Source organism: Scyliorhinus canicula, chromosome 19, assembly GCF_902713615.1.
Source record: "Scyliorhinus canicula chromosome 19, sScyCan1.1, whole genome shotgun sequence".
Taxonomy (NCBI): domain Eukaryota; kingdom Metazoa; phylum Chordata; class Chondrichthyes; order Carcharhiniformes; family Scyliorhinidae; genus Scyliorhinus; species Scyliorhinus canicula.
In genome coordinates, this window is record NC_052164.1 from 88,786,739 (window position 1) to 88,813,822 (window position 27,084).

Here is a 27,084-nt window from a genome sequence, read left to right on the forward strand (position 1 = left end):
CGTCCGCCTTCAGCCCCTTCAAATGAGAAAATACCCTAATCCTCTTAACTGGCCCATTCAGCCCCCTCACGTTCCAGGTGATCAGCCGGATCAGAGGGCACCCCGCCCCCCTCCCCCGCCGACTAGCCATAGCTCATCGACTGCTCGCCCCAGGCCAGCACACCCTGCCCGACCCATCCCCCATGATGATACCGCCTCCCCTCTACCCCCCTGGCCCACACCAGCTCTCTCCTGGCCCTTCCAGCAGCAACCCGGTATTCCCACCCCCACCCCCACGTAATTGCAGAACTTAAAAGAATAAATGGATTTCAGACAATAGGTTAACATCAGAGCATTTAATGATGATGTAACATCACATGAATGAAATGTGGGCAGCACAGTAACATCGTGGTTAGCATGATGGCTTCACAGCGCCAGGGTCCCAGGTTCCATTCCCAGCTTGGGTCACTGTCTCTGCGGTCTGCACGTTCTCCCCGTGTCTGCATGGGTTTCCTCCAGGTGCTCAGATTTCCTCCCACAAGTCCTGAAAGATGTGCTGTTAGGTGAATTGGACATTCTGAATTCTCCCTCTGTGTACACCAACGGGCACTGGAGTGTGGCGACGAGGGGCTTTTCACAGTAACTCCATTGCAGTGTAAGCCTACTTATGGCAATAATAAAGATTATTATTATTTGCCAGTTCTTTGTCCACTCACTAAACCAGTCTATGGGCGCGATCCATCGGCCATGCTCGCCTCAGCACAGTGTGCCTGATGAAAGCCAGGACACCCCACTCCCAGGATCTACTCAGCTCGCAACGCCTCGCGAGATGCAACGCGACCTCGTGAGATGTTGCAATGTGAGTCCCGCCCATTGTGGGCGGGAGCAGCTTTTGGCAAATCTGCATATTAGAGTGAGGCAGTAAGCCTCACTAACATGCAGATTCCTGAGTTATTTGAGGCTTTGGAATTCAACCCCTTCGCCTCAGAGATATCGGGCGAGCGTTGTTCTGCACTGGTTCCCACAAACGGGGACCAGAACTTGTATCTGAGATCACCACTGCAGATGTCAGAGCAGCCTTCTTGAAGGTGAACCCACGGAAAGCCACTGGCCCGGATGGGGTACCCGGACGACCACTCAGGTTTTGCGCGGATCAGCTGGCGGGGGTATTTGCAGGCATCTTCAACCTCTCTTTACAACAATCTGAGGTCCCTATCTGCTTCAAGAAGATGACCATCATCCCTGTACCAAAAAAATGTCGAGCAGCGTGCCTTAATGACTATCGTCCAGTGGCTCTGACATCCATCATCATGAAGTGCTTCGAAAGGTTAGTCATGGCATGAATCAACTCCAGCCTCCTAGATTCCCTTGATTCATTACAGTTTGCCTACCGCTGCAGCAGGTCCATAGCAGACGCCATCTCCATGGCCCTGCACTCTACCCTGCAACACCTAGATAACAAAGACACCTATGTTAGACTCCTATTTATGGAGTACAGCTCAGCCTTCAACACCTTCATTCCTATAAAACTCATCTCCAAACTCTGTGGCCTTGGCTTCGCTCCTCCCTCTGCGACTGGATCCTGAACTTTCTAACCCACAGACCACAATCAGTAAAGATAGGCAACAACACCTCCTCCACGATCATCCTCAACACCGGTGCCCCACAAGACTGTGTCCTCAGCCCCATACTATACTCCTTATACACCTGTGACTGTGTGGCCAAATTCCCCTCTAACTCGATTTTCAAATTTGCTGATGACGCCACCGTAGTGGGTCGGATTTCAAAGAATGACGAGACAGAGTATAAGAATGAGATAGAGAATCTGGTGAACTGGTGCGACGACAACAATCTCTCCCTCAATGTCAACAAAACGAAGGAGATTATCATCGACTTCAGGAAGCATAGTGGAGAACATGCCCCTGTCTACATCAATGCGAACAAAGTAGAAAGGGTCAAGAGCTTCAAGGTTTTAGGTGTACAGATCACCAACAGCCTGTCTTGGTCCCCCCCATGCCGACACTATAGTTAAGAAAGCCCACCAATGGCTCTACTTTCTCAGAAGACTGAGGAAATTTGGCATGTCAGCTGCGACCCTCACCAACGTCTACAGATGCACCATAGAAAGTATTCTTTCTGGTTGTATCACAGCTTGGTATGGAGCCTGCTCTACCCCAGACCACAGGAAACCACAAAAGGTCGTGAATGTAGCCCAGTCCATCACGCAAACCAGCCTCCCATCCATTGACTCTATCTATAATTCCCGCAGCCTCAGAAAGGCAGCCAGCATAATTAAGGACCCCACGGATCCCGGACATACTCTCTTCCACCTCCTTCCGTTAGAAAAAGATACCAAAGTTTGAGGTCACGTACCAACTGACTCAAGAACAGCTTCTTCCCTACTGCCATCAGACTTTTGAATGGACCTACCTCGTATTAAGTTGATCTTTTCTCTACACCTTGCTATAACTAACATTATATTCTGCAGTCTCTCTTTTCTTCCTTACGTACAGTATGCATTGCTTGTACAGCATGCAAGAAACAATACTTTTCACTGTATACTAATACATGTGACAATAATAAATCAAATCAAATCAGATGGAACGGCACTCCTTGGTCTCCTACGGGTTTGGAGGCCCCCAGCTGCATGCCCTTTGGGCAGGGTGAAGCTCTGGCACTGCTGGTGTCAACTGGATAACTTGGCTGTGTCAGCCTGGCACCTTGGCAGTGCCACCTGGGTGACAGACTGGCAATGCCCAGGTGGTACTGCCAGCTGGCATTGGCACTGCCAGGTTGGCACTGCCAAGGTGCCAAGCTAATATTTGCTCACGAGCAGTCAGGCCGGGTTGCCCGGTGTGGCTTTGCGGGGGGGGGGGGGGGGGTGGCTGGGGACCATCCCATAGTGCGCTCAGGTTGTTGATTGTTTTGGGTACCTCGGATATCAGGACACCATTTAAAAATGGCGTCCCGATCTCTCGGTACAATGGGGAGTTCTGCCAAGCGGAGCTCCCCACTGTAGAAAACGAGGCTATGTGCTTCTTCGGCCTTGAATATTTTGAAGTGCCCTTCCATAACATCTTTAATATAGCTTTCAAACTTTACCCCTTACAGATGTTAAGCTAACTAGCCTAGAAACTTGATAAAATTTCTTGTTCTTTTGTCTCTGTATTTTTAACCCCCTTTTGATCATGGCTAGCAAAGGCTTTCCAACTTGCATGGGTATTATGTGTTTTAATTCCCATGATATATGAAAAAATTACACATTATTTATTATCCATTGTCATTGAGCCATTGCGCGTGTTCCAAAATTCAGTTACATCGTGACTGATCTGATCAACACCATTTAACCGCTTTGCTCATGAACACAAAGCTATCTTTTTGGCACCTTAATGGTTTCATGTTTCAGAACCTCTCTTAATTTTCATAGGATATGCAGCAGAGCTATGAACCTTTCAGCCCCACCGGTCCATGCTGCCTCTTAAGCTGTACTCACGTCTCTTCTCATTTGTCCTGATCTAAATCTATCACTGCAACTGTTACAGTGTGCACAAAGGACACAAAGGATCATCTATAAATCTCCCCATGGTTTTCATGGAATATGAATTCACCTATTAAGTGGCCAGTAGCTTATCCAATAGATGTTCGTCAGGAGCTTAAAGTCCATTGCTCCAACCCGCCCCAGGAAAAACAGACTTTCATACAATCAAATCGATGATGCTTAAAGAAACCATTTATTAGACCACAAACAGCATGTTAAGTTTTTTATACTTGAACATCAAGCTGGAAAGGAAAATGAACTTGCAATACATGCATCTAACCTCTGGTAGTCCCAAAGCCTTTGATACCTGAAAGCCCTAAGAAAGTATTTTGGTGAAGTGTAATCGTTGCAGTAATTTAGGAACATACCATCCAATTTGCATGCATCATGCTGCCATAAACAATGAGCCATGATGTGGAGATGCCGGCGTTGGACTGGGGTAAGCACAGTAAGAAGTCTTACAACACCAGGTTAAAGTCCAACAGGTTTGTTTCAAACACGAGCTTTCGGAGCACGGCTCCTTCTTCAGGTGAATGGGGTGAATTCAGCCCATTCACCTGAAGAAGGAGCCGTGCTCCGAAAGCTCGTGTTTGAAACAAACCTGTTGGACTTTAACCTGGTGTTGTAAGACTTCTTACTATAAACAATGAGATAATGACAGGATAATCTATTTTGGTAACGTTGGTTTATGGATGAATATTAGCTAGAACACTGGGGAAAACACCCTGATATTCTTTAAAATAGTGCCACATGGTGGTTTGCATTTATGCTAGAGGTTAGACAGAGTCTGAGCTTGACATCCCATCTGAAAGACAGCAGCACCAACACCACCTCAGTACTGCACTGAGTATCAACCTAGGTTTTGTGCTCTTGAACCTTACCACCTTCTCGGAGGTGAAAATGCTACACTGAGTCATAGGTGACATGAGAGCTGATGGAAGGATGAGTGCTCCACCTAATCCTTCCAACTCGATCTTTCCTTTTCCCAGTCGCCTACTTCAGTTATTTTTAAAAATTTAATGTGCCCTATTTTTTTTCCCAATTAAGTGGCAATTTAGCATGGCTAATCCACCTACAGTACCCATCTTTGGATTGTGGGGGTGAGACCCACGCAGACACGGGGAGAATGTGCAAACTCTACACAGTCAGTGACCTGGGGCCAGGAGCAAACCCGGGTCCTTTCTTCACTTATCTGAAGGCCACTGCAATATCATGACACGGTAGCATGGTGAACACTGTTGCTTCACAGCTCCAGGGTCCAAGGTTCGAATCCCGGCTTGGGTCACTGTCTGTGCAGAGTCTGCACATTCTCTCCATGTCTGCGTGTGTTTCCCGGGCCAAAGATGTGTAGGTTAGGTGAATTGGCCATGCTAAATTGCCCTTAGCGTCCAAAATGGTTAGGTGGGGTTACGGGAATAGGGTGGAGGTGTAGGCTTAAGTAGGATACCCTTTCCAAGGGCCCGTGCAGAACCGATGGGCCGGATAACCTCCTGCATTGTAAATTCTATGTGAATTGGCCCAATCTTCAATCATGCAAGCTGCCAGTTTCTCTCTCATTCACTGGCTCAATAAAAATTGTACAATAAAAGGAGACCCTGCGGTCTGATGCCTAATATTGAAAGGTGCTTTTATCTCACTATTCATGTGTAAGGATTGTTACCTGCGCCCATATATCCAGAAATTTGCAAGAGGAATAAACAGCTCGGAGCAGTGTTCTTATTTCCCAGTTTTTACTGTTTTCCATTCTGGGAACCTAATTTGTAGGCCATGATGTAGATATGCTTTTATTTTCACAAAAGAAGCAGCCCTGAATGTGACAGGATATTCTCCCTTTAGCACCACTCCTGGATTCTGATGTGCCCTTAAAATTCTTGCAAGAACCAGGAACCATTAACCCAGATGCAGGAGTTCCTTCCACCAGCAGGAGCACAGAGGCAAAGTATCCTGCTCCCATCCATTAGTTCCAGCAGTGAGGTAGCAATTGTCCAAAAGGTAGAGTAAATTAATACCAATGAAGAGTAGAGGTAATGTGACAGGTCAGGTAGCACTGAGGAAAAAGGAGGCAATAGATGATAATGCTTTGCTAGGTAATTTGCTGAAAGAGCTCAGAATGACACCTTAGAGGTGCGAAAGATAAGGAAGCATGAACTGAAATACAGTGAACAGGGAGAATACCAGCATGAACAAGATGTGGAAGGCGCTAGCATAAACTTGGTGTAGTAATCCAACTTCCTAATTATCTGGTAAAGAACCAAGAATGCATCCCATTTCCCACACACAAATGAGAAAAAAAATCAAAATAAATGTATTTTAAAAAGTAAAAAATTGTATTTAATGTGCAAATAGCAATAAATATAGGTGCAATGGTTACATATGATAAAACACTTAAACACATTCACATTTTACAGTCTGGAAATAAACATTTAAAGAAGATTCATTCCTGATTCACATTCAATCAACTGTTGCATTATCCTTTTCATAAATTAAATTTCCCCAACATATATTTTGAAATATGTGCAACAAAGGCAATTATTTGCAAAAATGCTTTAAAAATATTACAAAAGAGACATTTTGTATTAAAACCTCGTGCAAATATAAGTTGCTGTGATAACAATAACTTATACTGTGCTCTCCTTATCCAATGTATTTATTTCATCTTCAGTGATGGTATTAGTATATTCAGAGATGTTGTTAGTATATTCAGTGATGTTGTTAGTATACTGCTTCATTTGTTCTTCTGAATGTATTTGAATTGTGTATTGTGTGCCAAAATTGGGATCTGTACAGGAGAAAAAAGAAAACAGTTTTAACTTAACATTTCAAAAACTTAACCCACATTTAACAGGAATTCATTACTGTTATCAAGCATTTCTAATTATGCAATTGTAATTTAACAAATTTAATGCAGTGCTTTTACAGATCCTATTGAGAATATTAATATCAATAGACTGAGGCAAGAGCCCCATTTAGGTAAACAGGCTTTAATTCTCTGTACTTATGATAATTTTAATTCACTATCTGATCTTGGTCCCATCATTATCACTACCAGTGGCTGATTTGCAATCACTTCGGTGTTACATAAGATGCTGTCTCCTGAAAAAGCCAAGTTATATCAGCAGTGCAAGCAGTTTTCACAAACCAGCTATTAAGCTTCGTTGGAATACTGTTCAGTCCTGAACATGGAAATTGGATGGTAATCAATAGTTTAGAAAATTCATATTGAGGTGCATTGTTGAAGGTGATCCCGAACAGGTGCCGGAATGTGGCGACTAGGGGGCTTTTCACAGTAACTTCATTTGAAGCCTACTTGTGACAAGAAGCGATTTTCATTTCACTCCGGCGCCTGTTCAAATACACTGAGGGAGAATTCAGAATGTCCAAATTACCTAACAGCACTTCTTTCGGGACTTGGTGGAACCCAGAGCACCCGGAGGAAATTCACGCAGACATGGGGAGAACGTGCAGACTCCACACAGACATTGAGCCAAGCCGGGAATCGGACCTGGGACCATGGCGCTGTAAAGCAATAGTGCTAACCACCGTGCTGCCCATATACTTGGACAAAACAGCAAGGACAATGTCTGCAAGTTGAAGAGAGCTATTCTATAGATAAGTAACGGATTATGAACAGAGGAATAATTGTTTTGTGAAGAACACTGACTATTGTAATCAGTTCAACTGTACCATATGTATAGCAGAGTAATGAATACTCGTGAAAATAATTTATATAGATGAAAAGTAGCTTTTCTGAAATTGTTTATTCGATGTAAGTACTAAGAATACTAACGCACCAAAAGTATTCACATTTACAAAACTCATTGCCTAACAATTTTAGAGACTGGTTTATTTTCACCTCACTGCATAAAATTAAAGTTGATACCTGTATTGTTTTCTTTCAGAATTTGAAATGTATGAAAATTAATTTGCTCAACCATGAAAGGATGTTGTAATCAGTGTTGTATATTCTTACAAATGGACTGTCAGATCTATTTAAATGCTTTGAAGGTACAAAACTTGTCATCTGTGAGGCAATCTCTCTCTTATCAGTACTTCCCAATCCACCCCTTCCCTCTCTCATCTCCTTTCCCTCCCTTTCTCCCTTTATTGTCTATAATACGAGTATTCAATTTATTGAAATTCAGGCCATTCTTTCCTTTAATATATCAGCCACTGAAGGGGTAGCATGGTAGCATAGTGGTTAGCATAGTTGCTTCACAGCTCCAGGATCCCAGGTTCGATTCACGGCTTGGGTCACTGTCTGTGTGGAGTCTGCACATTCTCCCTATGTGTGCGTAGGTTTCCTCCGGGTGCTCCGGTTTCCTCCCACAGTCCAAAGATGTGCAGGTTAGGTGGATTGGCCATGCTAAATTGCCCTTAGTGTGTCCAAAAAGGTTAGGTGGGGTTACTGGGTTATGGGGATAGGGTGGAGGTGTGGGCTTAAGTAGGATGCTCTTTTCAAGGGCTGGTGCAGACTCAATGGGCTGAATGGCCTTCTTCTGCACTGTAAATTCTATGATTCTATGAAATCAAAATTTATCATCACTAAGACATTGATCTTTGCTTTGCTGTGTCTGCGCACTGTAACTTTTTTCAATCTTGGTGATGTCTCGGACTATGGATCTTGGTTTATCTTCTGTGAATTTAATAAATCTAATTTATTTTCATGAATTTTTAAGAATTTCAAAGAATAATGTTTCAAAGTAGAATTAATCATTTGGAACAGTAGAGTCAATTCGTAATGTTTTTTTTTATAAATTTAGAATATCCAATTAATTTTTTCCAATTAAGGGGCAATTTAACGTGGCCAATCCACCTAACCTGCACATCTTTGGGTTGTGGGGGTGAGACCCACGCAGACACGGGGAGAATGTGCAAACTCCACATGGACAGTGACCCAGGGCCGGGATTCGAACCTGGGTCCTCAGCGCCATAGGCAGCAATGCTAACCACTGTGCCACCGTGCCGCCCAGTCAATTCGTAATGTTGATGGAATACATTCTACACGAATGTATACATTTGAAATGCTACAAATATGCGCAGGAAATAATCTTCCCTATCTTACCTCGATTATTGTTTTCCGGTCGGACATTTTCTTCATTACTTGATCTGTTTGATCTGTTACTTTCCACTGTTAAATCAGAGTCATCTTTTTCTGAAATAAGTGAAAGCAAATTGTAAGCAATGACAAAGTCTTCAAGATTCTTTTTATTCTGCCATGCATTAGCCCCTGTAGAGTAAATTAGCCTATTCAATGTTCTGAGTGGGGGCCACATTTAAAAAAGCAGAGGTATGAAACAAAGTTGCAATAGTGCTGAATTAGACTCCTGCATTGGCAGTGCAGGATCTGGAAATAATCTATTGTTGGAACGTGGGAGGGGGGTTGGCACTGCCGAACCTTTGCAACTACTACTGGGCAGCCAACATTGCCATGATCAGGAAGTGGGTAATGGCGGAGGGGTCGGCATGGGAACGGTTTGAGGCGACGTCATGCAAAGGCACCAGTTTGGGAGCGCTGGAAATGGCTTCTCTGTCGTTCTTGCCGGCCCGATACTCCACAAGTCCGATGGTGGTGGCGGCACGGAAGATCTGGGGCAGTGGAGGAGACACAAGAGGGTGGAGGGAGCGTCGGTCTGGACCCCGATATGTAATGACCACAGGTTTCTACCGGGTAGGATGGATGGTGGGTTCCAGAGCTGGCAGAGGACAGGTATTAGAAGGATGGGTGACCTGTTTATAGATGGGAGCTTTCCCAGCCTGCAGGCGCTAGAGGACAAGTTTAAATTGCCGCCAGGGAACAGCTTTAGGTATTTACAAGTGCGAATCTTCCCGCTGCTGCCGCTACGGGGGATACAAGATAGAGTAGTGTCCAGTATCTGGGTGGGGGAGGGGAAGGTGTCTGACATCTACCATGAGCTGTTGGAGGTGGAGGAAACCTCAGTGGAGGAGCTTAAAGGCAAGTGGGAGGAGGGGTTAGGAGAGGAGTTAGAGCCGGGCCTATGGGCGGAAGCCCGAAGCAGGGTCAATTCCTCCTCATCATGTGCCAGGCTCAGTCTCATACAGTTTAAAGTGGTTCACTGGGCACACATGATGGCGGCGAGGATGAGCAAGTTTTTCAGGGTAGAAGACAGATGTGCGAGGTGTGTGGGGAGCCCAGCAAACCATGTCCATATGTTTTGGGCATGCCCGAAGCTTGAAAAGTTCTGGCGGAGGTTTGCCAGGACAATGTCCAAGGTGCTAGGAACACGGGTGGTGTCAAGTCCAGAGGTGGCAATCTTTGAAGTGTCAGAAGACCCGGGAGTTCAGGGAGTGAGAGAGGCCAAAGTTTTGCCTCCCTGTTAGCCTGGAGACGGATCCTGTTATTGTGGAGGGACTCAAAGCCCCCAAGTGTAAGGACCTGGATCAGTGACATGGCTGGTTTTCTCAGCCTTGAGAGAATAAAGTTTGCCTTAAGAGGATCAATTTTAGGGTTCTCCCAGATGTGGCAGTCTTTCGTCGACTTTCTTGGAGAAATTTAATTTAAAATGTCGGCAGTAGCAGCTTTCCGAGGTTAGGGGGGGGGGGGGGGGGGGTTAGTGTTGTGTTTGTTTCGTTTTTTGCTATTTTTGATGGCCTGTGAAGACAGAGCCGTTCGGGGAAATTTCTATTGTTTTCAATATGTTGATGTCTATCGCCTATTGTTCTGTTTTTGTTATAAAAGTTTACAAATATTTCAATAAAAATATTTTTTAAAAAAGGATCTGGAAATAATCTACTCATAACAATTGTATTGAGCTTTGGCTGTGATAGTCAAATAGTTGTCCAGTCTGCCAACCATCACTGTCGAAGTTCACAACTGCATAATTGGTGCCAGGGTGAGGTATTGGAGGACCAATACAGGTGGAACTGCTTTTCAATAAAGGAGATAGTATTTATCGTGGAGACGGGGATATCTGAACATTTTCAAAGTTAAAACATTAAAAGTAAACTTACGTTTCCTCCACTTTAAATGCTCCTTCCTGATTTTGAGCACGAACAGTTGGAACACAATAAGTAAAGCACAGATCAGGAAAGCTACAAGTATCAGTAAGAGGGCACTACTCTGCTTCATTTGTTGTTTCCTTGGTATTTCTTTCTTGCCCACTGTAAAGGATAGAAACACGATTAATAATGACTGCCTGCAAGTAGAAAACATAGAGGAATCCTTTTTTTACCTTTATATTGCAGACAGTTACAGGAAATAATCCAATAAATCAACATTTAAAAAAAATATATACAGTATGTCTCTCCATGAGTATAAATGTACTTGCATTTGGGCACTGCATCTATGGCTGTATGAAATTATTTTTTTAAAAATTCAGATCACTGTGCATTCCAAAAAGAATGGTTGGATTGTTTAACATATTTAAAAATATTTCTTCAGATTTCTTTTTACAGGGGAGGCAGTAGCTTAGTGATATTGTCACTGGATTCGGAATCCAAAGACTCGGGGCAATGCTCTGGGAATCCAGGTTCGAATCCCATTACGGCAAATGGTGAAATTTTAAATTAAAAGTCTAATTGTTGATTGATGTAAAAACCCATCTGGTTCCTTAATTTCCCTTTCGGGAAGGAAATCTGCCATCCTGAACTGGTCTGGCCGACATGTGACTCCAGATCCACAGCAATGTGGCTGACTCCTAAAATGCCCTCTGAAATGGCCAAGCAAGCCATTCAGTTGAAAGGCAATGAGAGGAATAAGTCCTGGCCGAGCCAGTGCCTTCCAACTCCTATGAATCAATGAAAATCAATTGATTTTGTTTAGAACCACGCTTAACTAAGTTGCCAAATAGTTATGAACACGTTCATGCATTGTACAGATAAAAAAAAAACACTCAAATGTTGAAGATAAAGCAGGGTACACAGCTGGACTATTATCATTCGCCCTTTTTTCAAATTCTGCTAGGAAATTCCTTAACTTTCAGTTTTCAGTTCTGATCATGGGTTTTCCTGAAACATTCATCTGAGTTTTACCAGTTTCATCAGTATTGGAGTTAGTGGAATTGAATATCGGCAGGGCACAAAATGGGTGACCGATATCCTTTGTGCTGTAAACTTGTTTGCTAATTCTATTATTACTAAAAATATTGGTGTTCAAGACTCCCACCAATTTTCTTTCCCTAACTCCTCAAGAGGACTTTCTCCATTGTGAAAGGCAGCAAGTTCTTGTTCACATAAGTGTGAACGACATGTGAAATGGAATTCTCAAAAGGTATGGAAAGCAAAGCAAAAAGCTACTGCCGACAGCCAGTTAGGTTAGACACACATGTCGGGCGAGACATTTTTTTTTCCCATTTAAAGGACAATTTAGCGTGGCCAATCCACCTAACGTGCATATCTTTGGGTTGTGGGGGTGAAACACATGCAGACATAGGGCGAATGTGCAAACTCCACACAGACAGTGACCCCGGACCAGGATTCAATGCCGGGTCCTCAGCGCTGCAGTCCCAGTGCTAACCACTGCGCCGCATGCCACCCTTAGGCAAGGCATTTTTAGCACTTCATCAAACCCAATAGAAAAGCAGCTAAAGCTGCAGTCTGACACTTTTACGAGAAGATTAGCTCTGAGGGATAAGTTGCAATGTGTGAAAGCCTTTCCCTGCACAAATTTATCCAGTGATCTTGTGAATCCTGTTAAAGCTTTGCCGAGCAGCCTGCATGGGCAGTGCTGAAACGGATCCATTCAGAGTAGCGATAATGGGGATAAAATTGGTCATGGGTGATAGTGGGTAGGCTGCACGGCTTATACACTGATTTTGTTGGAGTTAATGGAAAAGAAAATTGGATTTCTGTACATCAGACTGCTGATACGCTATTGCACTTTTTAATGCCATCGACCAAGACAAGTGCCACACTCAATGTTACTTGAGCATACTACTGGGATGGAACTCACATCCACTGTTAGAGACAGTGAGCTTTTCTAGGTATCACTTATTACAATGAATAGTTATTTCTTGACTACATTCTTACAATGTATTTTTGCCGATTTCACACTTGCAATTGTGGATTTTTTAATTGCATAAAAATTATTTTTCAGACTGACTTACTGATTTGATTATTTTCACATTTTGCTGTGGGAATTGGATCTTCTTGTTCGAATGATGAACTGTTAGTTAAGCTAATGGCAGTTGTAGAGTTTATGGTCTTTTCTGAAAAATAAACACCACGCAGAATGAAGTAAAGCAATGATTGATTAACATATACTTAAAATAAATATAAAGATAATGGGCGCGATTCTCCGCTCCCCACGCCGGATGGGAGAATCGCGGGAGGGCCGGGTGACACGCCCCCTTGCGCCGCCCGCGATTCTCCCACTCCCCCGCTCGGAAGAATTGCCACTCGCTGTTTTTCACAGCGACCGGCGATTCTCTGGCCTAGATGGGCCGAGCGGCCTGCCGTTCCCGACCAGTTCACGACGGCGGCAACCACACCTGGTCGCTGCTGTCATGAACATGGGTGCCAAATGCTGGTTTGAAGCTTGTGGGGGGCGGAGAGGGGAGTGATTGTTCTAAGTAAGCATTTTTTTGTGTTATGCCGAATCATGATCTGGCATGCAGGGTTAAACTCTGTCACTCCATGGAACCATTTTCATAAGATGTAATGGGTTTAATTTTCTGTGTGTTTGTAGTTAGAGCCCAAGCTAGTTACGTTAAAGTAATTTTTGCTTTTAATTTTTGTTAATTATCCACTAGTTTGAATTGGACATTTTCATACAACTGCACAGGAGAGAGTTTTTGCACAATTTCTTTTTAAGTAATTGATATGTTGAATGAATTTTTGAGGAGTGAGCTTTAATATGTTGCATGGGATTGTCAGGCAGTATCAATGAGCTTTGTTTGCTATATGATATGTGATGACCTTTTATGCAAGACTGCAATTCACCATTGCAGATTTCCAGGTTGTTGCCAGTTAACTATGAGTAAATTGTATTCAACATTTAAAATTGAAGAGTTTTCTGAAACTGATCAGTTCCCTGAATACAATTCAATGCAACTTTATTAAATATTTTATTTGTGGTTCTTTAAATAATCAGTATATTCAAAAGCAAATACAATCAAATTGTATTTTATGTAATGTTTTTCAAGCTTGCCTGCATGAAAATATTGACATATTCCCAAAGAGCACAGGTCCTAATTTCTCAAAGAAAGACAGTAATATCATTGCTGAAAAGCTGCCAATGTTAGTCAGTCCACTTGATGTAATACAATTACAATTTGCATGTTTATTCAAAAGCACTTCAGAGTTCTAATCAGATGAAAATGGATGCAGAAACATCGAGGTTAGGAGGGGTTTGGTCCAAGAAGTGGGTTTTAAAGAGGGCCTTGAAAGAAACTAGACAGTAGGAACTAAGGAAGGGAGTTCCACAGGGTCTAGATGGTTTAAGCAGTGTCAACGTTAGGGGCGAAAGGAGCGAAGAATGCACAAAAGATTTGGAAGGGGGATGAGGTGGGGTGCAAGGAAATAATAGATTATAAGCATCAAGATAAAAATGTTATATCTGAGGTGGTTGGTGGTGGTGCAGCATTGGGAAATGGTAGCCATTGTAGGTCGGCAACAACAGGGATGATGGGTGTGTGGATCTTAGTGTGGGAAAAAATACAAGCAGCAGAGTGGAAATGGAAGGTCGACCAGGAAAACATTAAAATAGTTGAATTTTATAATACCCTGAATAGAAAGATCTGGTTGAGGAGGAGACTGGGCAAAAGAGCATCTAGCCACTGCCCTGTGGATCTGGAAGGGGGCAGATTTGGTTCTGATTTTTTATTAAAGCATTAGAAGGAAATTGGAAAAAATCAAGACTGATATATTATATGTTTATATATAAATGTATGCATATAACCACAACAGGTACATATTTCACTCTCCCTTTTAAGTTCATGCTTATCCATGTAGCTGTTAATTTTCTCTTGGATTATTGTTTATGAAAGGTTCCCCATCTCCAGCATTAAACTGGTTGATCTGTAGTTGCCAGGTTTAACCTTCTCCACTTTTTTAAAACAAAGGTACAACATTTACAATTCCTCACTCCTCTGGCTTGATGCATACACCAAAGGAGGATTGGAAGGTTGCGGTTAGCACCTCTGCAATTTCTACTCTAACCTCCCTTAGCAACACAGTACACATCCTATCCAGACCATTTGACTAATCCACTTGAAATATTAGCAGCCTCTCTAATACATACTCTTTATCTATTTTTATCTCATCCGCTATTCCTACAACCTTCCTATTTGCTGTAACCCTGTCAATGTCCTCTTTCCTTAGCAAGCACTGATGCAAAGTTCTAATTTTGTATCTCAGTCAGCCACATCCCAGCTGGAGTAGTGTATCCAATTCTGAGTACCACCTTTTAGAAAGAATGTGAAGGCTTTGGAGAGGATATGAAAGAGACTTACTAGGATGGATTCCAGTGATAGAGAATTAAAGTCACTTTGACAGCTTTTCTGAGAGCAGGGAAGGTTGGATGTGCTTACAAGCATGAAGGGTTTAGGTAGAGTAAATATGGAAGAACTGTTTCTAGTGACTAGAAGAGTTGATAATTGGGGCAACAGATTTAAGATGATTGACACAAAGAAGAACAGGTGATAGATGATTTTTTAAAACTCAATGAGTGGCTGTGATTAAAATATACTGCTTGATAGGGTGGCAGATAAAGATTCACTAGTAGATTTCTAAAGGGAATTGGTTAAACATTTGAACCATCAAAAATGAAGGGATATGGAGAAAGAGCGGCGAGTGGGACTAACAAGATCGTTTTTTGAAAGAGTTGGCATAAAATTAATGGGCATAAATAACATTAATTTTATGCCAACTCTTTCAAAAAACAACCTGCAATATATTATTCTATGAAATGGAGAAGAGCAGAAACCTGGGAGGTACATCAGGGATAATATTGAGATTTAGAGAGGTGGATGTAATCCATATAAAACATATTTAGAAGGAAGATCATTCTCATCTGCCTGAATTGATTGGTTACTCATTGTTCAGAGTGCATAAGTAGACAGTGACCCGTGCTGAAAATTTCTCATCAGTCACTATTAAGAATATTGAGGAAATATATTTGTATCAACATACCATTTGTCTCTGTGTTGTTTTCAGTTGAATTGTGGGGATTGCTGTAACTTGCTGAAAAATTAGAAAATCAGGTTACGATATCATGGCCATAGAAATTATACTTTTTGCAAGAAAATATTTTTGTTTTCTAAACAGTTAGCTTACAAGTGAATGAGTCTGCTTTATTCCAGGAGGTGTTTTGTGGAGTCTCTGTGACAGGTAACACCATGCTGGGTGTTGAGTTTACACTTGATTCTGTCTCGCTTACTGCTGGTGGGAGAAAAAATATCAGAGTTCAACCCAAAAAGAAGTGGCAAATGATTTTAAGCAAATAATTTCTTCCTCAAATAAACATATATAAATGTTAGTTTGGGTCAGTTGGTAACACCGACATTCAGGGATTAAAAGCTGTGGATTCATACCCAATACCAGGTTTTAGATCATAACAGGAGCTGCCATTTCAGTGTTTTACTGAGGGTGTTCTGCATTGCCAAATGTACCATCTTTTAGATGTTAAACCAAACTTCCATTCTTTCAGATGGACTTAGGCCCTATTGCATTTTTCCAAAGAAGACCTGACTAACATTAATCTCTCGGCTAATACTGTTTAAAGCATAATAGCAAAATACTGTGAATGCTGGAAATCGGAAATAAAACCAGAAAATATTGGAAAACAACTCAGCAGATCTGGCAGAATCTGTGGGGAGAGAAACTAAGAGATAATGTTCTGAGTCCTTATGACTCGTTGGCACAGTGCCACAAATAGGACTGCTGCCTCACAGCGTCTGGGTCCCGGATTTGAGTCCATATGACTCTTCAGCACGGCACCAGCATGGTGGCACAGTTAGCACTGCTGCCTCACAGCACCAGGGACCCGGATTCGATTCTGACCTTGGGTGACCGACTGTGTGGAGTTTATACGTTCTCCCCGCGTCTGTGTGGATTTCCTCTGGATGCTACGGTTTCCTCTCACAGTCTAATATTGTGCAGGTTAGGTGGATTGGTCATGTTAAATTGCCCCTTAGTGTCCAAAGGTCAGGTGGGGTTACGAGGTTACAGGGTAAGGGTGAGGAGTGGGCCTAGGTTTACGTGCTTTTTCAGAGGATCAGTACAGATTAAGTGGGCCGAATGACCTCCTACTGCACTGTAGGGATTCTATGATCTTCCAGAGCTTAAAGCAGAATATTAGTTTCATTTTTATGTGGGATTTTGCTTGGCACAAATTAGCTGTGTATTGTCTATGTGACAACAGCAATTACATTTCTAAACCTAATTAATTGGCCATGCGATACTTCAAAACGTCTTAAAAATGCATAGGTGTTGTATAAATACAAGCTTTTCTTGCCTAAATTGAGGATGATACTTTAACGCAATGCTGAAGGAATACTGTATTGTTGGAACTACTGTTCTTTGGACCAGATAACTGTCTGTTCTGGAAGTTCAGGTGAATGCTAAGATCTCATTGGCCTATTCAAAACAAAGCAGAGAATTTTCTCAGCATTTATCCTTCAATCAACAACATCAAAAAGACAATTTATTGAGAGATTATTGTATTGATATTCATGAATCATCCTTATGAGGATTGGCTGTCTTGTGTGCCTAATGTAACAACAGTTACCACTTTTTAAGTGGTAATTGATTTGAGATGTTAAGCGGAAATGCAAATATTGTTATTTAATATATTGAACTGTTTCCCCCCTTGTTTCAGCTGCAGCTGCAGTACTGTGAAAAGAGGCAGTCCCAAACACTGTTAACTGGAACAGTTCATCAATATTTCAGTATTCTGACAGTAGAAGAGACAATGCATTGAACAGACAACGCGTAAATACAACGCATAACAACTGCAGCTAAACCCAAAATATGACCATCACATTATAAATAGACAACTTTCTTCTAACCAATAGCTTCAACTTCAAATCAATGAATTTCTATATTAATGAAAAATGGCAGGATTTATTTTAAAGACGGAAAATAGAATATTTCTGCTCATCTCATAAAAAATAGCCATTTAAAATTGGAAAGGTGTACAGTTTTGAAAAGTGCAATTTCTTTGGAGCCATTGATTACAGATAAAATGCAGGAATTCTGCTGTTCTGCATTAAACAAGTAACATCACACCTCGAGTCTTTAATTTGATATCTACATATAGGCCATTGTAATTACTTAACATGTGTGTTTCAGAAATGCAAACAATAACCATTATGCATTTGCAAGCACAAGAGAACTCCAGCTTCAATATGACAACTACACTCAGACATGAATAAAAACATTACAGTCGACAGATGGTATTCTATAACGACAGCATCTAAAATGTCACACTGATCTGATATTTCTAGGGTACTGCAGTCTTGTGCATATATTAGAGAACTAGTAATTCAGAACCCTGGCCTAATGAACTACAGACATGAGTTCAAATCTCACCACTATAGTTGGAGGTTTCAATTCAGTTAATTAAATAAATCTGGGATAAAAAAAACAGTAATAATAATGGTCCATCCGGTTCCTAGTGTTCTCGAAGGAAGGAAATCTGTCACTTGTCCCTATGAGGAACATGGTTGACTCTCATCTGCCCTTTGAAATGGTAGAGCAAGCTACTCAGTTGTATCAAATCACAACACCTCACGGATTGCAACGCCTCAAGAAGGCAGTCCACCGTTGCCTTCTCCAAGGCAATTAGGGATGGGCAATAAATGTTGGCATTGTCAGTGAAACCCATATCCTCTGACTGAATAAAGCACTTAATTTGTTCTACAATATAGTTTGTTCCTGATTGAACGGACTTAAAAATAAAATATTTGTGACATTATTTCATTCTAGACCCGAATGGAAAACAAAATACTCTGCATGAACAAATCTTGTGCTCCTTTTAATTGTTGTACACACAGGTGAAATGATGACATGTCTGATATTGACACTGACACTCTGGAGCTGTCTGGTTTCTATATGGCTGATGCCTTCATTTTCTTTTTTCCATTTATTTTCACATATTTTATATCAGCCAGGATCATCTGATTAACTGTATCACTTTAAATAAACTTTCCACTGCAGGTAGAATTCAATCCACACATATACTTTATCATTCATGAGAGTTGAGGATGCAATTTCAGATCATTAAAACTGTTTGTCTTAAAATTATTATCAGGGCAGCACGGTGGCGCAGTGGGTTAGCACGGCGCTGAGGTCCCAGGTTCAATCCCGGCTCTGGGTCACTGTCTGTGTGCAGTTTGCACATTCTCCCCATGTTTGCGTGGCTTTTTGCCCCCACAACCCAAAGATGTGCTGGGTAGGTGGGATTGGCCTCGATAAATTGCCCCTTAATTGGAAAAAATGAATTGGGTATTCTAAATATATATAAAAAAAAGCTTTAAAAAAAAGATTATTCTCAGGTGTTACGATGCCACATGCCGTTGAAATGCCATTGTGAAATGGCATCAACTCAGGGAGAATGGCCTCAACCTTATTATTTTTCACATGGTAAGTGGCTTGCAGTCAAAAAGAGGAGTGTGGAGATCTGTCGCCAGCAACAGTAAAATGGAAAATAAACAGAGGCTGGAGCACCAGAGCTGGCTCTTGCACCACCTAGTGACCAGTTATTGAGTAACCATATAGAAGGGCAACATATTGTCTGTTTCTAACAGAGGAATTGGACAGAAAAAATACAAAATTATTTAAACACTAAGGGGGTAGTGGCAACATAGATACAACATTGGCGACTGGACAGGAAATAGACAGTATTGGTAAACAGTAATGATAAAGTACACGGTGGTGTCCCTGAGGGAGGCACTATGGGAACTTTTTGATCTATATTATACAGGGCATAATTTAGAAGTTTGCAGATGACACAAAGCTTGGAAATTTAGTAAATAATGAGGAGGATAATTGCAAACGTTAAGTTGGCGGGGGATGGATTCAATGGGAGATCCCATTGACAGCGACGGGACCAAAGATCCCATCGCCGGCCAACAGCAGGCTGCCCACCGTCGCTAAGAAACACGCCACGGGGATGGGGGGAAATTCCCTCTGATATATCTTTTAAAAGATTGCTTGTGATATTTGATTTCAAAGATGTATGACATTCTTATCCTCAGGGAATATAACATTTGTTTTTCAGTTCCAGGATGGTTTCTCAGTTTCACTTAATTCAACAAAGAAGTAGTACTGGAGATCTGTTTTTCTTGATGCCAGTGAGGTGCTTTTATATTAGGGTGGGACAGGCGATGGAAACTCAGTAGATGCACTTTGTAATGGAGAAGGCCACACACTTGGTGAACTGACAGTATTGACAGCCCATGGACACCTATGGATATGCCACCAGATTGAGCTTGCTCATCCATTGCACATTCACCGGTACAGCAAATAGGTTCTTATATTGCTGAAGAACCCAGCATGACCAAAACCTATCCTTAAAAAATAAAGTGAAGGGCAGCACGGTGGCGCAGTGGTTAGCATTGCTGCCTCACGGCGCCGAGGTCCCAGGTTCGATCCCGGCTCTGGGTCACTGTCCGTGTGGAGTTTGCACATTCTCCCCGTGTTTGCATGGGTTTCGCCCCCACAACCCAAAAGATGTGCCGGGTAGGTGGATTCGCCACCCTAAATTGCCCCTTAATTGGAAAAAATTAATTGGGCACTCTAAATTTATTTTAAAAATTAATAAATAAAGTGAAGAGAGTAACACATGCAGGTCACTCTTTCCAAAAGATACAGTTAAGCCAAATACAATTAGTCTGTCTGCTCTGCAGCACTTCAAAAATAGTAATAGTCTCAGACAAGTACATATAATAAAACAACAGCTCAGTAGAAGTGAGTGAACATAATGGTTGCTTGTATAAATAATATATTGGGTACACGTTAGCTGAATATATAAGTAGATGTTTAGCAAACTTGTTGTTACCCATGTGCTAGATATTACATAGCATGCTGTTTAAAAGTTGCATTAACATTGGCTGCCTTGCATTTTTTAAAATTGAGAGAGCACGTTTGGTTAACATGAAGATGAAAACAATTACTTACCATCTGACTCTGTGGTACCTTCAGTCAAATTGTGGGGATGATTTTTATCAACTGAAAGATTAAAAAAAATCAGATTAGGGAAATCACAAGGCAGCAAGATGATTGCACTTCTTTCTAAATTAAATATTTTCACTTACAACTGGATGAATCTTCTGTAAACTGGAAGGTGCTTTGCTCTGTCTCTGTTGGAGGTATTTTTGTGTTGGATGTTGAGTTTAGACTGGATTCCGTTTGACTTTCTGTTGGTGGAGAAAAGTCAGTTATTAGAAGTTAATTGAAGGATCTTGCAATCTTTGAACAAATAATAACTTTATTTTGTATAAACCTATTGACTTACTTTGTAGCATTCTTGCCCCAGGATATGGAAGTTGTAGTTTGAAACTCACAACCTAGCCTAACAATCCTGTGCTCGAATCAAAGGTGTGCTTCATTATTAGAGGTGCTAATCTCTGAATAAATGACTTGTAACGGCTCTGCAATTTCTACCGCCCCCACCCCTCCCCCGCAACGATGCCCACTGCTAAGCTTGGCAGTGCAGGAAATGATGTTAGTGCTGCACTGGCGGAGCGTTCGTCATTGAGGGCAAAAATACAAGCAAAGTGCTGGTGTCTTTCGCCGTCGAGAAGCATCCAGCTAAACACGCCCAAAACACGTTGTTAAATCTCACCCATTGAACTATGGGAACAGGGGTAAACCATTTTGCCCCTTGAGCTGGTACTGCCCACTATTCAATGAGATCACAATATAATGAGGCATCAGGAGCTGAAACTGGTTGGAGTCCTTATTGTAGCTGAAATCATCAGAACTTTTCAAATTGGTAAATACAAAGTAAGTATTTATTTAAATGCCCAAAATGTGCTTAATACACAATATTACATGGCATTGTCTATGACAGTGTTTATGCTCCACAAGAGCCTCATGTCACCAGACTTCTTCCCATCCTATCAGCATCCCCATCTTTTTCTTTCTCCTCTGTGTATGTATCTAGCTCATGGTAGCAGGTTGCAGATTCTTACCACTCTTTGCATAAAGACGTTTCTATTGAATTTTTTATTCAGTGCATTGATTACTATCTTTTCCTTATGACCCTGTGATTTGGATTATTCCATGTTACATGTGGGGTCTTTTTAGTTGACTCCTATGCTAATTACTAGCACCATAAACATGTTTTTTGTTTCTTTTCCAAACAAGGAAAACACTCACCATTGGTACCCGGGGTGCTATTCTCCACCGTGTCTGCTTCAGGTTGCTCGCCGTCAGCTGCTGACTCTGAGATGAAAGTTGTGGCAATGTCTGATCATAAAAGAAAAATGATTAAAGGTTGAGGAGAACAATAAGAGTAAAGCAGGAGGATAGTGATCAGAAAGAAAATTAAGCAACAGGTCCATCAGTTTCATCCTGGAACATCACCCAATGGCACATAAAAAACATCAGTGGCAGAGAGGCCTTTCACATTTCCCATCGTGAAATGATTGAAGGACCTCAAGATTTTTGGGTAATGAACGACACCAAAATGTTTTAAAAATTAGTTCTTTTAAAGTGAAAATATAAATATATATCCTGGAGATTATGGTTTGGTAATTAATAGGCAGATTATGAGTAGTTCCGTTCTATTGCTACGGTGATGATGTTGATGAACTCTGTTTAACTATCATGTGGAGCATTTTAGGAGAAGGGATGGTTTCAGTTCAAGAAAATGTTGCTTAAGTGGGCTGAGGAAAAAAAATTGGCTGGTGGTCGTAGGGCTACTTGTTTTGCCTGCGTTTCTCTTGCAGCCAGTAATCATTCCCGAGTCGGACGAATGATATTGAAATGAGAGCACAGGGCAGATTAACTATGTCCCCACACATATGGACAGTGCTATTTGCAATTCAGCCACATTGACAGAAAGGGGAAAAAAATGTTATTTAAAAAAAAGTAATTTTAAGAATTCACTTGGCCCAAAGGAATTGTCTACACCAGAACTCATATTTTGTGAATATATGAAGGCCAACGTTCCATTTGATGATATTTGAAAAACATAGTTCACGTGTGACAGAGGTGGTGCTTTCCACTACCTGCATTATTTCTAGGGGTGTGCAAATGTCTGAGAGAAGAGGTGACAATATGAGACATATTGAAATAGATTGAATCTGACCTCCCGTTGCTTTTATTGAGCATCAAATTGGCTTGAATTTCTTTTCCCTCAGCCATTAGGTAGAATATCTGAGGTAAATGTCCCAATTCAGATAACACAGTGACTAAAAGAAGCTGCAATTCTGTGGACGCTAAAACCAGAATAGAGTTTGCCATTGTCTGAGCTCAAAAGAGGATGATCCAACAGGTTGCCATGATGGAACATTTTTCTCCAATTGTTTTCTGCACTATTTCTAACATTGTGTCGAAATCTTCCATCTTTGTCCGCGGCTGGGATTTCCCGGTGCCGCTGAAAGTGAATGGGATTTTGGCTGGAATGCCAATTTTCCATTCTTGCCCGCAACAGGTGCCGCCAGGGACGAGACTGGAGAATTCTGCCCATTACCTTTGTTAGCAGTAGATTAAATTGTACAGGTAAATAACTGGATTTCAGATCACTGTACATCCACGTCCTATTTTGATGTAGTGCATGAAAAGTGTCAGTATTCATTCACTATCAGTCATTTCAAATGAGACAATGGGCATAATATTCCGGCCATGCTGCGCTGGCCAAGTGCAGCCTCGGCCACCCATTCGCCGTGTAGGCTCCTTATTCAATGCGAGTAGCGTTGAATAGCCATTGCATTTCTCGGCACTGCGAGTGCTGGGAAACATGCGGCTAAATACGCTCGCTCGGGGACTTTGTCCTTTTTGGGAAGATCGCGCCCAACGAATTCACTTGCGTGGACATTTAAAAAAAAATCATGTCTCTTTTTATTTTCATACTTCTTGTGAATTTTATGTGGAATTGAGAAATGGGACACTTCCCATTTTGTTACTCTGCATCAGTTTCCAGCATTTTGAGGTCAGGCGGAGAAGTTAAATGGAAGTAACATTTTTGAGCAAGATTGTCAGATTAGTGTAAATTAGGGAGTGGACCCAATCGCCACTTGGAACAAAAGTGAGTTGATGCAAACAAATTTGATTTGCAAAATTGTAAACTCACAATTGACGGTAGGTACATCTTCTGTTCTGTTTTCCTGAGTGACTGATTCAAATAATTCACTGGCACTTGCTGGTTCTGGCATGGAGGTTGAACTTGTGTTCATTTCTGAACAAAAAAGCAAAACGGGTGGTTAAGTAATTAATATTTAGTTGCCTGTAACTAATATTAGGTGTTATCAGAAAATAAAGACTGCAGAATGAAAATGCACCAACATAATATCCACTTCTTTAACTCTAACTTAAAAAAAGGTAATTAAACTCTTTGGGTTACAGAATATCCTGTATATATGTAGATTATAGATATTCTGCTGCCCCTTTATAGCAACAGAAGTGCAGTAGGTTTGAACTTTGACCTGCCAATGGGATAGGCTCAACTTGTCATAATACCCACTCATGTATATTATGAAGTGCAGACAGGCAGTGATTGACATACAGGACGACCAATAAGCACACAACACAGTGCAGCCAATCACCAGACAGGACACTACCACTATAAAGCCAGAGGGCACTAGGTTTCCCGCTCTCTCTGGACCCAGCCACTGAGACAGTCAGAGTCCACGAGCTAGCCAGTGCAAACACCATGCAGTCTGGTCAGGCTAATACAAGGGGCGAAATTCTCCGAACCCCGCAGGGTCGGAGAATCGCCCGGGGCCGGAGTAAACCCCGCCCCGGCCGTGGCCGGAATTCTCCGCCACCCGGGAATTCTCGGAGGCGGGAATCACGCCCCGCCGATCGGCGAGGCCCCTGCGGCGATTCTCCAGCCCGCGATGAGCCGAAGTCCCGCTGCTGGGCGGCCTCTCCCGCTGCCGTGGTTTGAACCACCTCTGGTGGCGGCGGGACAGGCGGCGTGAGCGGGCCCCCGGGGTCCTGGGGGGGGGCGGGGCGATCAGACCCAGGGGGGTGCCCCACAGTGGCCAGGCCCGCGATCGGGGCCCTCCGATCGGCGGGCGGGCCAGTGCTGTGGGGACACTCTTCTTCTTCCGCCACCGCTACGGCCTCCACCATGGCGGAGGCGGAAGAGAATCCCCCAGCGCGCATGCACCGGTGGTGATGTCAGCGGCAGCTGACGCACCGCCGCATGCGCAAACCGGCGAAGGCCTTTCGGCCAACCCCGGCGCCGGGCGGTGGGCGTCAAAGGCCGCTGGAGCCGGTTTGGGCGTCAGTCAGTGTGGTGCCAACCGCTCCGGCGCGGGCCTAGCCCCTCAATGTGAGGGCTTGGCCCCTAAAGATGCGGAGAATTCCTTGGGGAGACCCGACGCCGGAGTGGTTGGCGCCACTCCGCTATGCAGGGACCCCCCGCCCCGCCGGGTAGGAGAGAATCCCGCCCAAGGTCTCCAGTCAGTTCAGTATAGTGTCGGCCTACAGCTGAACAGTTCTTTCGTTGAATAAAACAGTGTTGGATTTTCTCCAGTGTTAGATGTCTGCTTCTAGCTTCCCTGCATCAAGTGCAGTCCACATCGAACCAGCCTGCCTAACACGTCACACCTGTCGATGGACAGCAGAAGTCTATCTCTTAACTATCAGATGGGATTGTTTCCTTTTCTTTTCATTGAAGGAACCTTTGTTAAAACCCCACAATTGGACTTGTATCTGCTCTCTGATAAGATCTCATAGCCTAGTGGTTCGGACGTAGTATTAGCAAGTCAAAGGTTGAGTTCAGATTGCAACTAACCCTATGGTATAACAACACTGTATTGAAAAAATCTCCTTTCTTCTTTTGTTGTTCTCATTATCTTATATGTGTACTTTCTACTTACTAACTCCCAAACCAGTGAACATTGTTTTTCCCTTTGTACCTTATCAGAAACTTCTTCCCTCTCCCTCTTCACATGCATTAACCTTTTCACTCCCTTATCCATATTTTTGATCTCTGTCCTGTTCTCCCCCATCTTACTCTTTCCCCCCTTCTTTCCTTCTATTTCCTTCACTGATTCCTCTCCTGTCTTGATTTCCATTTTCTCCCCATTGCACACTGCCTCTTAAATCTCACTCCTCTTAATCCTCCCACCACAGTCTGGGCCCAGTTACCCTTGGCATGTTCTGAAGTACACTTGGTCTTAATCATGAGATCCCATGAGATCATCTGGTATTTTTAAAAAAAGTTATATTTTCAACCCCGCCTCACAGTGAATGTATGAAGACTTCTTTTTAAGTCTGTGGTGGTGCAACATAGGGGTGGATTGTCTCACTTGACATTTCCCCTGCGTCACTCTTGCAGCCTGTGCCTCTGAGCAACTGAGCTCGGAGTGGGCTGGATACAGTGAAGAGGGTTGCAGACATATATCTTCTTGATCTGCACCCACATTACCACAGGTGGAAGAGGAGGAGGAGGTGTGCAAATCAGTCACATTGATGGGTGGGGGGTGGTGGGGGACAGAGTCATTTTGCTAAAAGTTTTGTATATTTGTCATTCAATTTGAAACAAAAACTCACCATTTGCGGTTTGAGTGTATGACTCGGTTAGTCCATGGGAATTGTCTGTTAGAAACAAAAATAGCAATTGTATACAGGTTAAGGTTAGAGTTATCCAATGATTAAAAAAAAAAAATTATGGCGGGATTCTCCGGTCCCCATGTGCTTCTTAGCAGTGCGCCATTCGCTGGCGAAGGACTGTCTCTTCCTGCCACTTGTAAATAGAATTTCCCATTTAAGTCACCCCACGCCGCCGGGAAACCCATAGACGGAGGTGCACTGCCGGCGGGAACAGAGAATACCAACGGCCGGAGAATTCCGACCTATATTTGGTAAATATTTAAGTCGCAAACTACAGAACTGATGACTCCGTTGGTGTTGGTCTCTGACATTTGAAACATTTTTTTTGAATTTCATAATGCTTTTGCTAGTTGAGCCCATATTACAAGTTGGTGCATATATCGTTATGAGAGAAGATATGTCAACACGGCCAGAAATTGCACCTAGAGTGAATCTGGTCTCTCACTAATTGCTGCGCTTTCTCTGCATCAAGTGGCCATAATCACCTACTTTATATAAATATTGTTAATATAACTATGATGACGAAGATTCCACTCACAGTTGTTATCAAATTTATGGGTTGCTGTAAGAACCTTGTTCAAACTTTCATGGCGAACCAGACAGTCAATTCTGGATTCCTGATCATGTGCTTTGATTTTCAACGTACTGATTGTTGTAAACTTTGCCCCATTGTTTTCTGGAATATATTCTGTGTGTCCTACATTTGAAAAGAAAAGGTTTATTGGAATTACAAAACATGGAAAGATAATAAGACGGTGTGTAACCCTTAAACGCTACACCTCAACTCTACTCATTTGCAACATTTGTGTTGGACTGAAAGCACCCCCCCCCCCTCTGCAATTTCTTTATAGTTATTCTTTATTTGATCAACTGGAATT

The 27,084-nt window shown here is 42.4% G+C and overlaps 1 protein-coding gene across 4 annotated transcripts in view; it reads right to left on the reverse strand.

Moving 5' to 3' along the window:
* Positions 1 to 5,821: 5,821 nt before the first annotated feature.
* The window catches only part of LOC119953958 (cytotoxic and regulatory T-cell molecule), a 40,183-nt gene continuing 18,920 nt past the window's right edge, over positions 5,822 to 27,084 (reverse strand). For 2 of the 4 annotated variants that reach the window (XM_038778680.1, XM_038778677.1), the window contains exons 5-16: positions 26,745 to 26,903; positions 26,147 to 26,191; positions 23,715 to 23,819; positions 21,797 to 21,886; positions 20,731 to 20,832; positions 20,594 to 20,644; positions 15,749 to 15,853; positions 15,605 to 15,655; positions 12,580 to 12,681; positions 10,487 to 10,636; positions 8,580 to 8,669; positions 5,822 to 6,296 (exon numbers count right to left, since the gene is read on the reverse strand). In XM_038778680.1, coding sequence (XP_038634608.1) covers positions 6,136 to 6,296; positions 8,580 to 8,669; positions 10,487 to 10,636; positions 12,580 to 12,681; positions 15,605 to 15,655; positions 15,749 to 15,853; positions 20,594 to 20,644; positions 20,731 to 20,832; positions 21,797 to 21,886; positions 23,715 to 23,819; positions 26,147 to 26,191; positions 26,745 to 26,903 — 1,211 coding nt within the window. In that variant the 3' untranslated portion in view covers positions 5,822 to 6,135. Of the gene's footprint in view, positions 6,297 to 8,579; positions 8,670 to 10,482; positions 10,637 to 12,579; positions 12,682 to 15,604; positions 15,656 to 15,748; positions 15,854 to 20,593; positions 20,645 to 20,730; positions 20,833 to 21,796; positions 21,887 to 23,714; positions 23,820 to 26,146; positions 26,192 to 26,744; positions 26,904 to 27,084 lie in introns of all 4 variants that reach the window. The other 2 variants (XM_038778679.1, XR_005458150.1) reach the window with 2 other exon arrangements.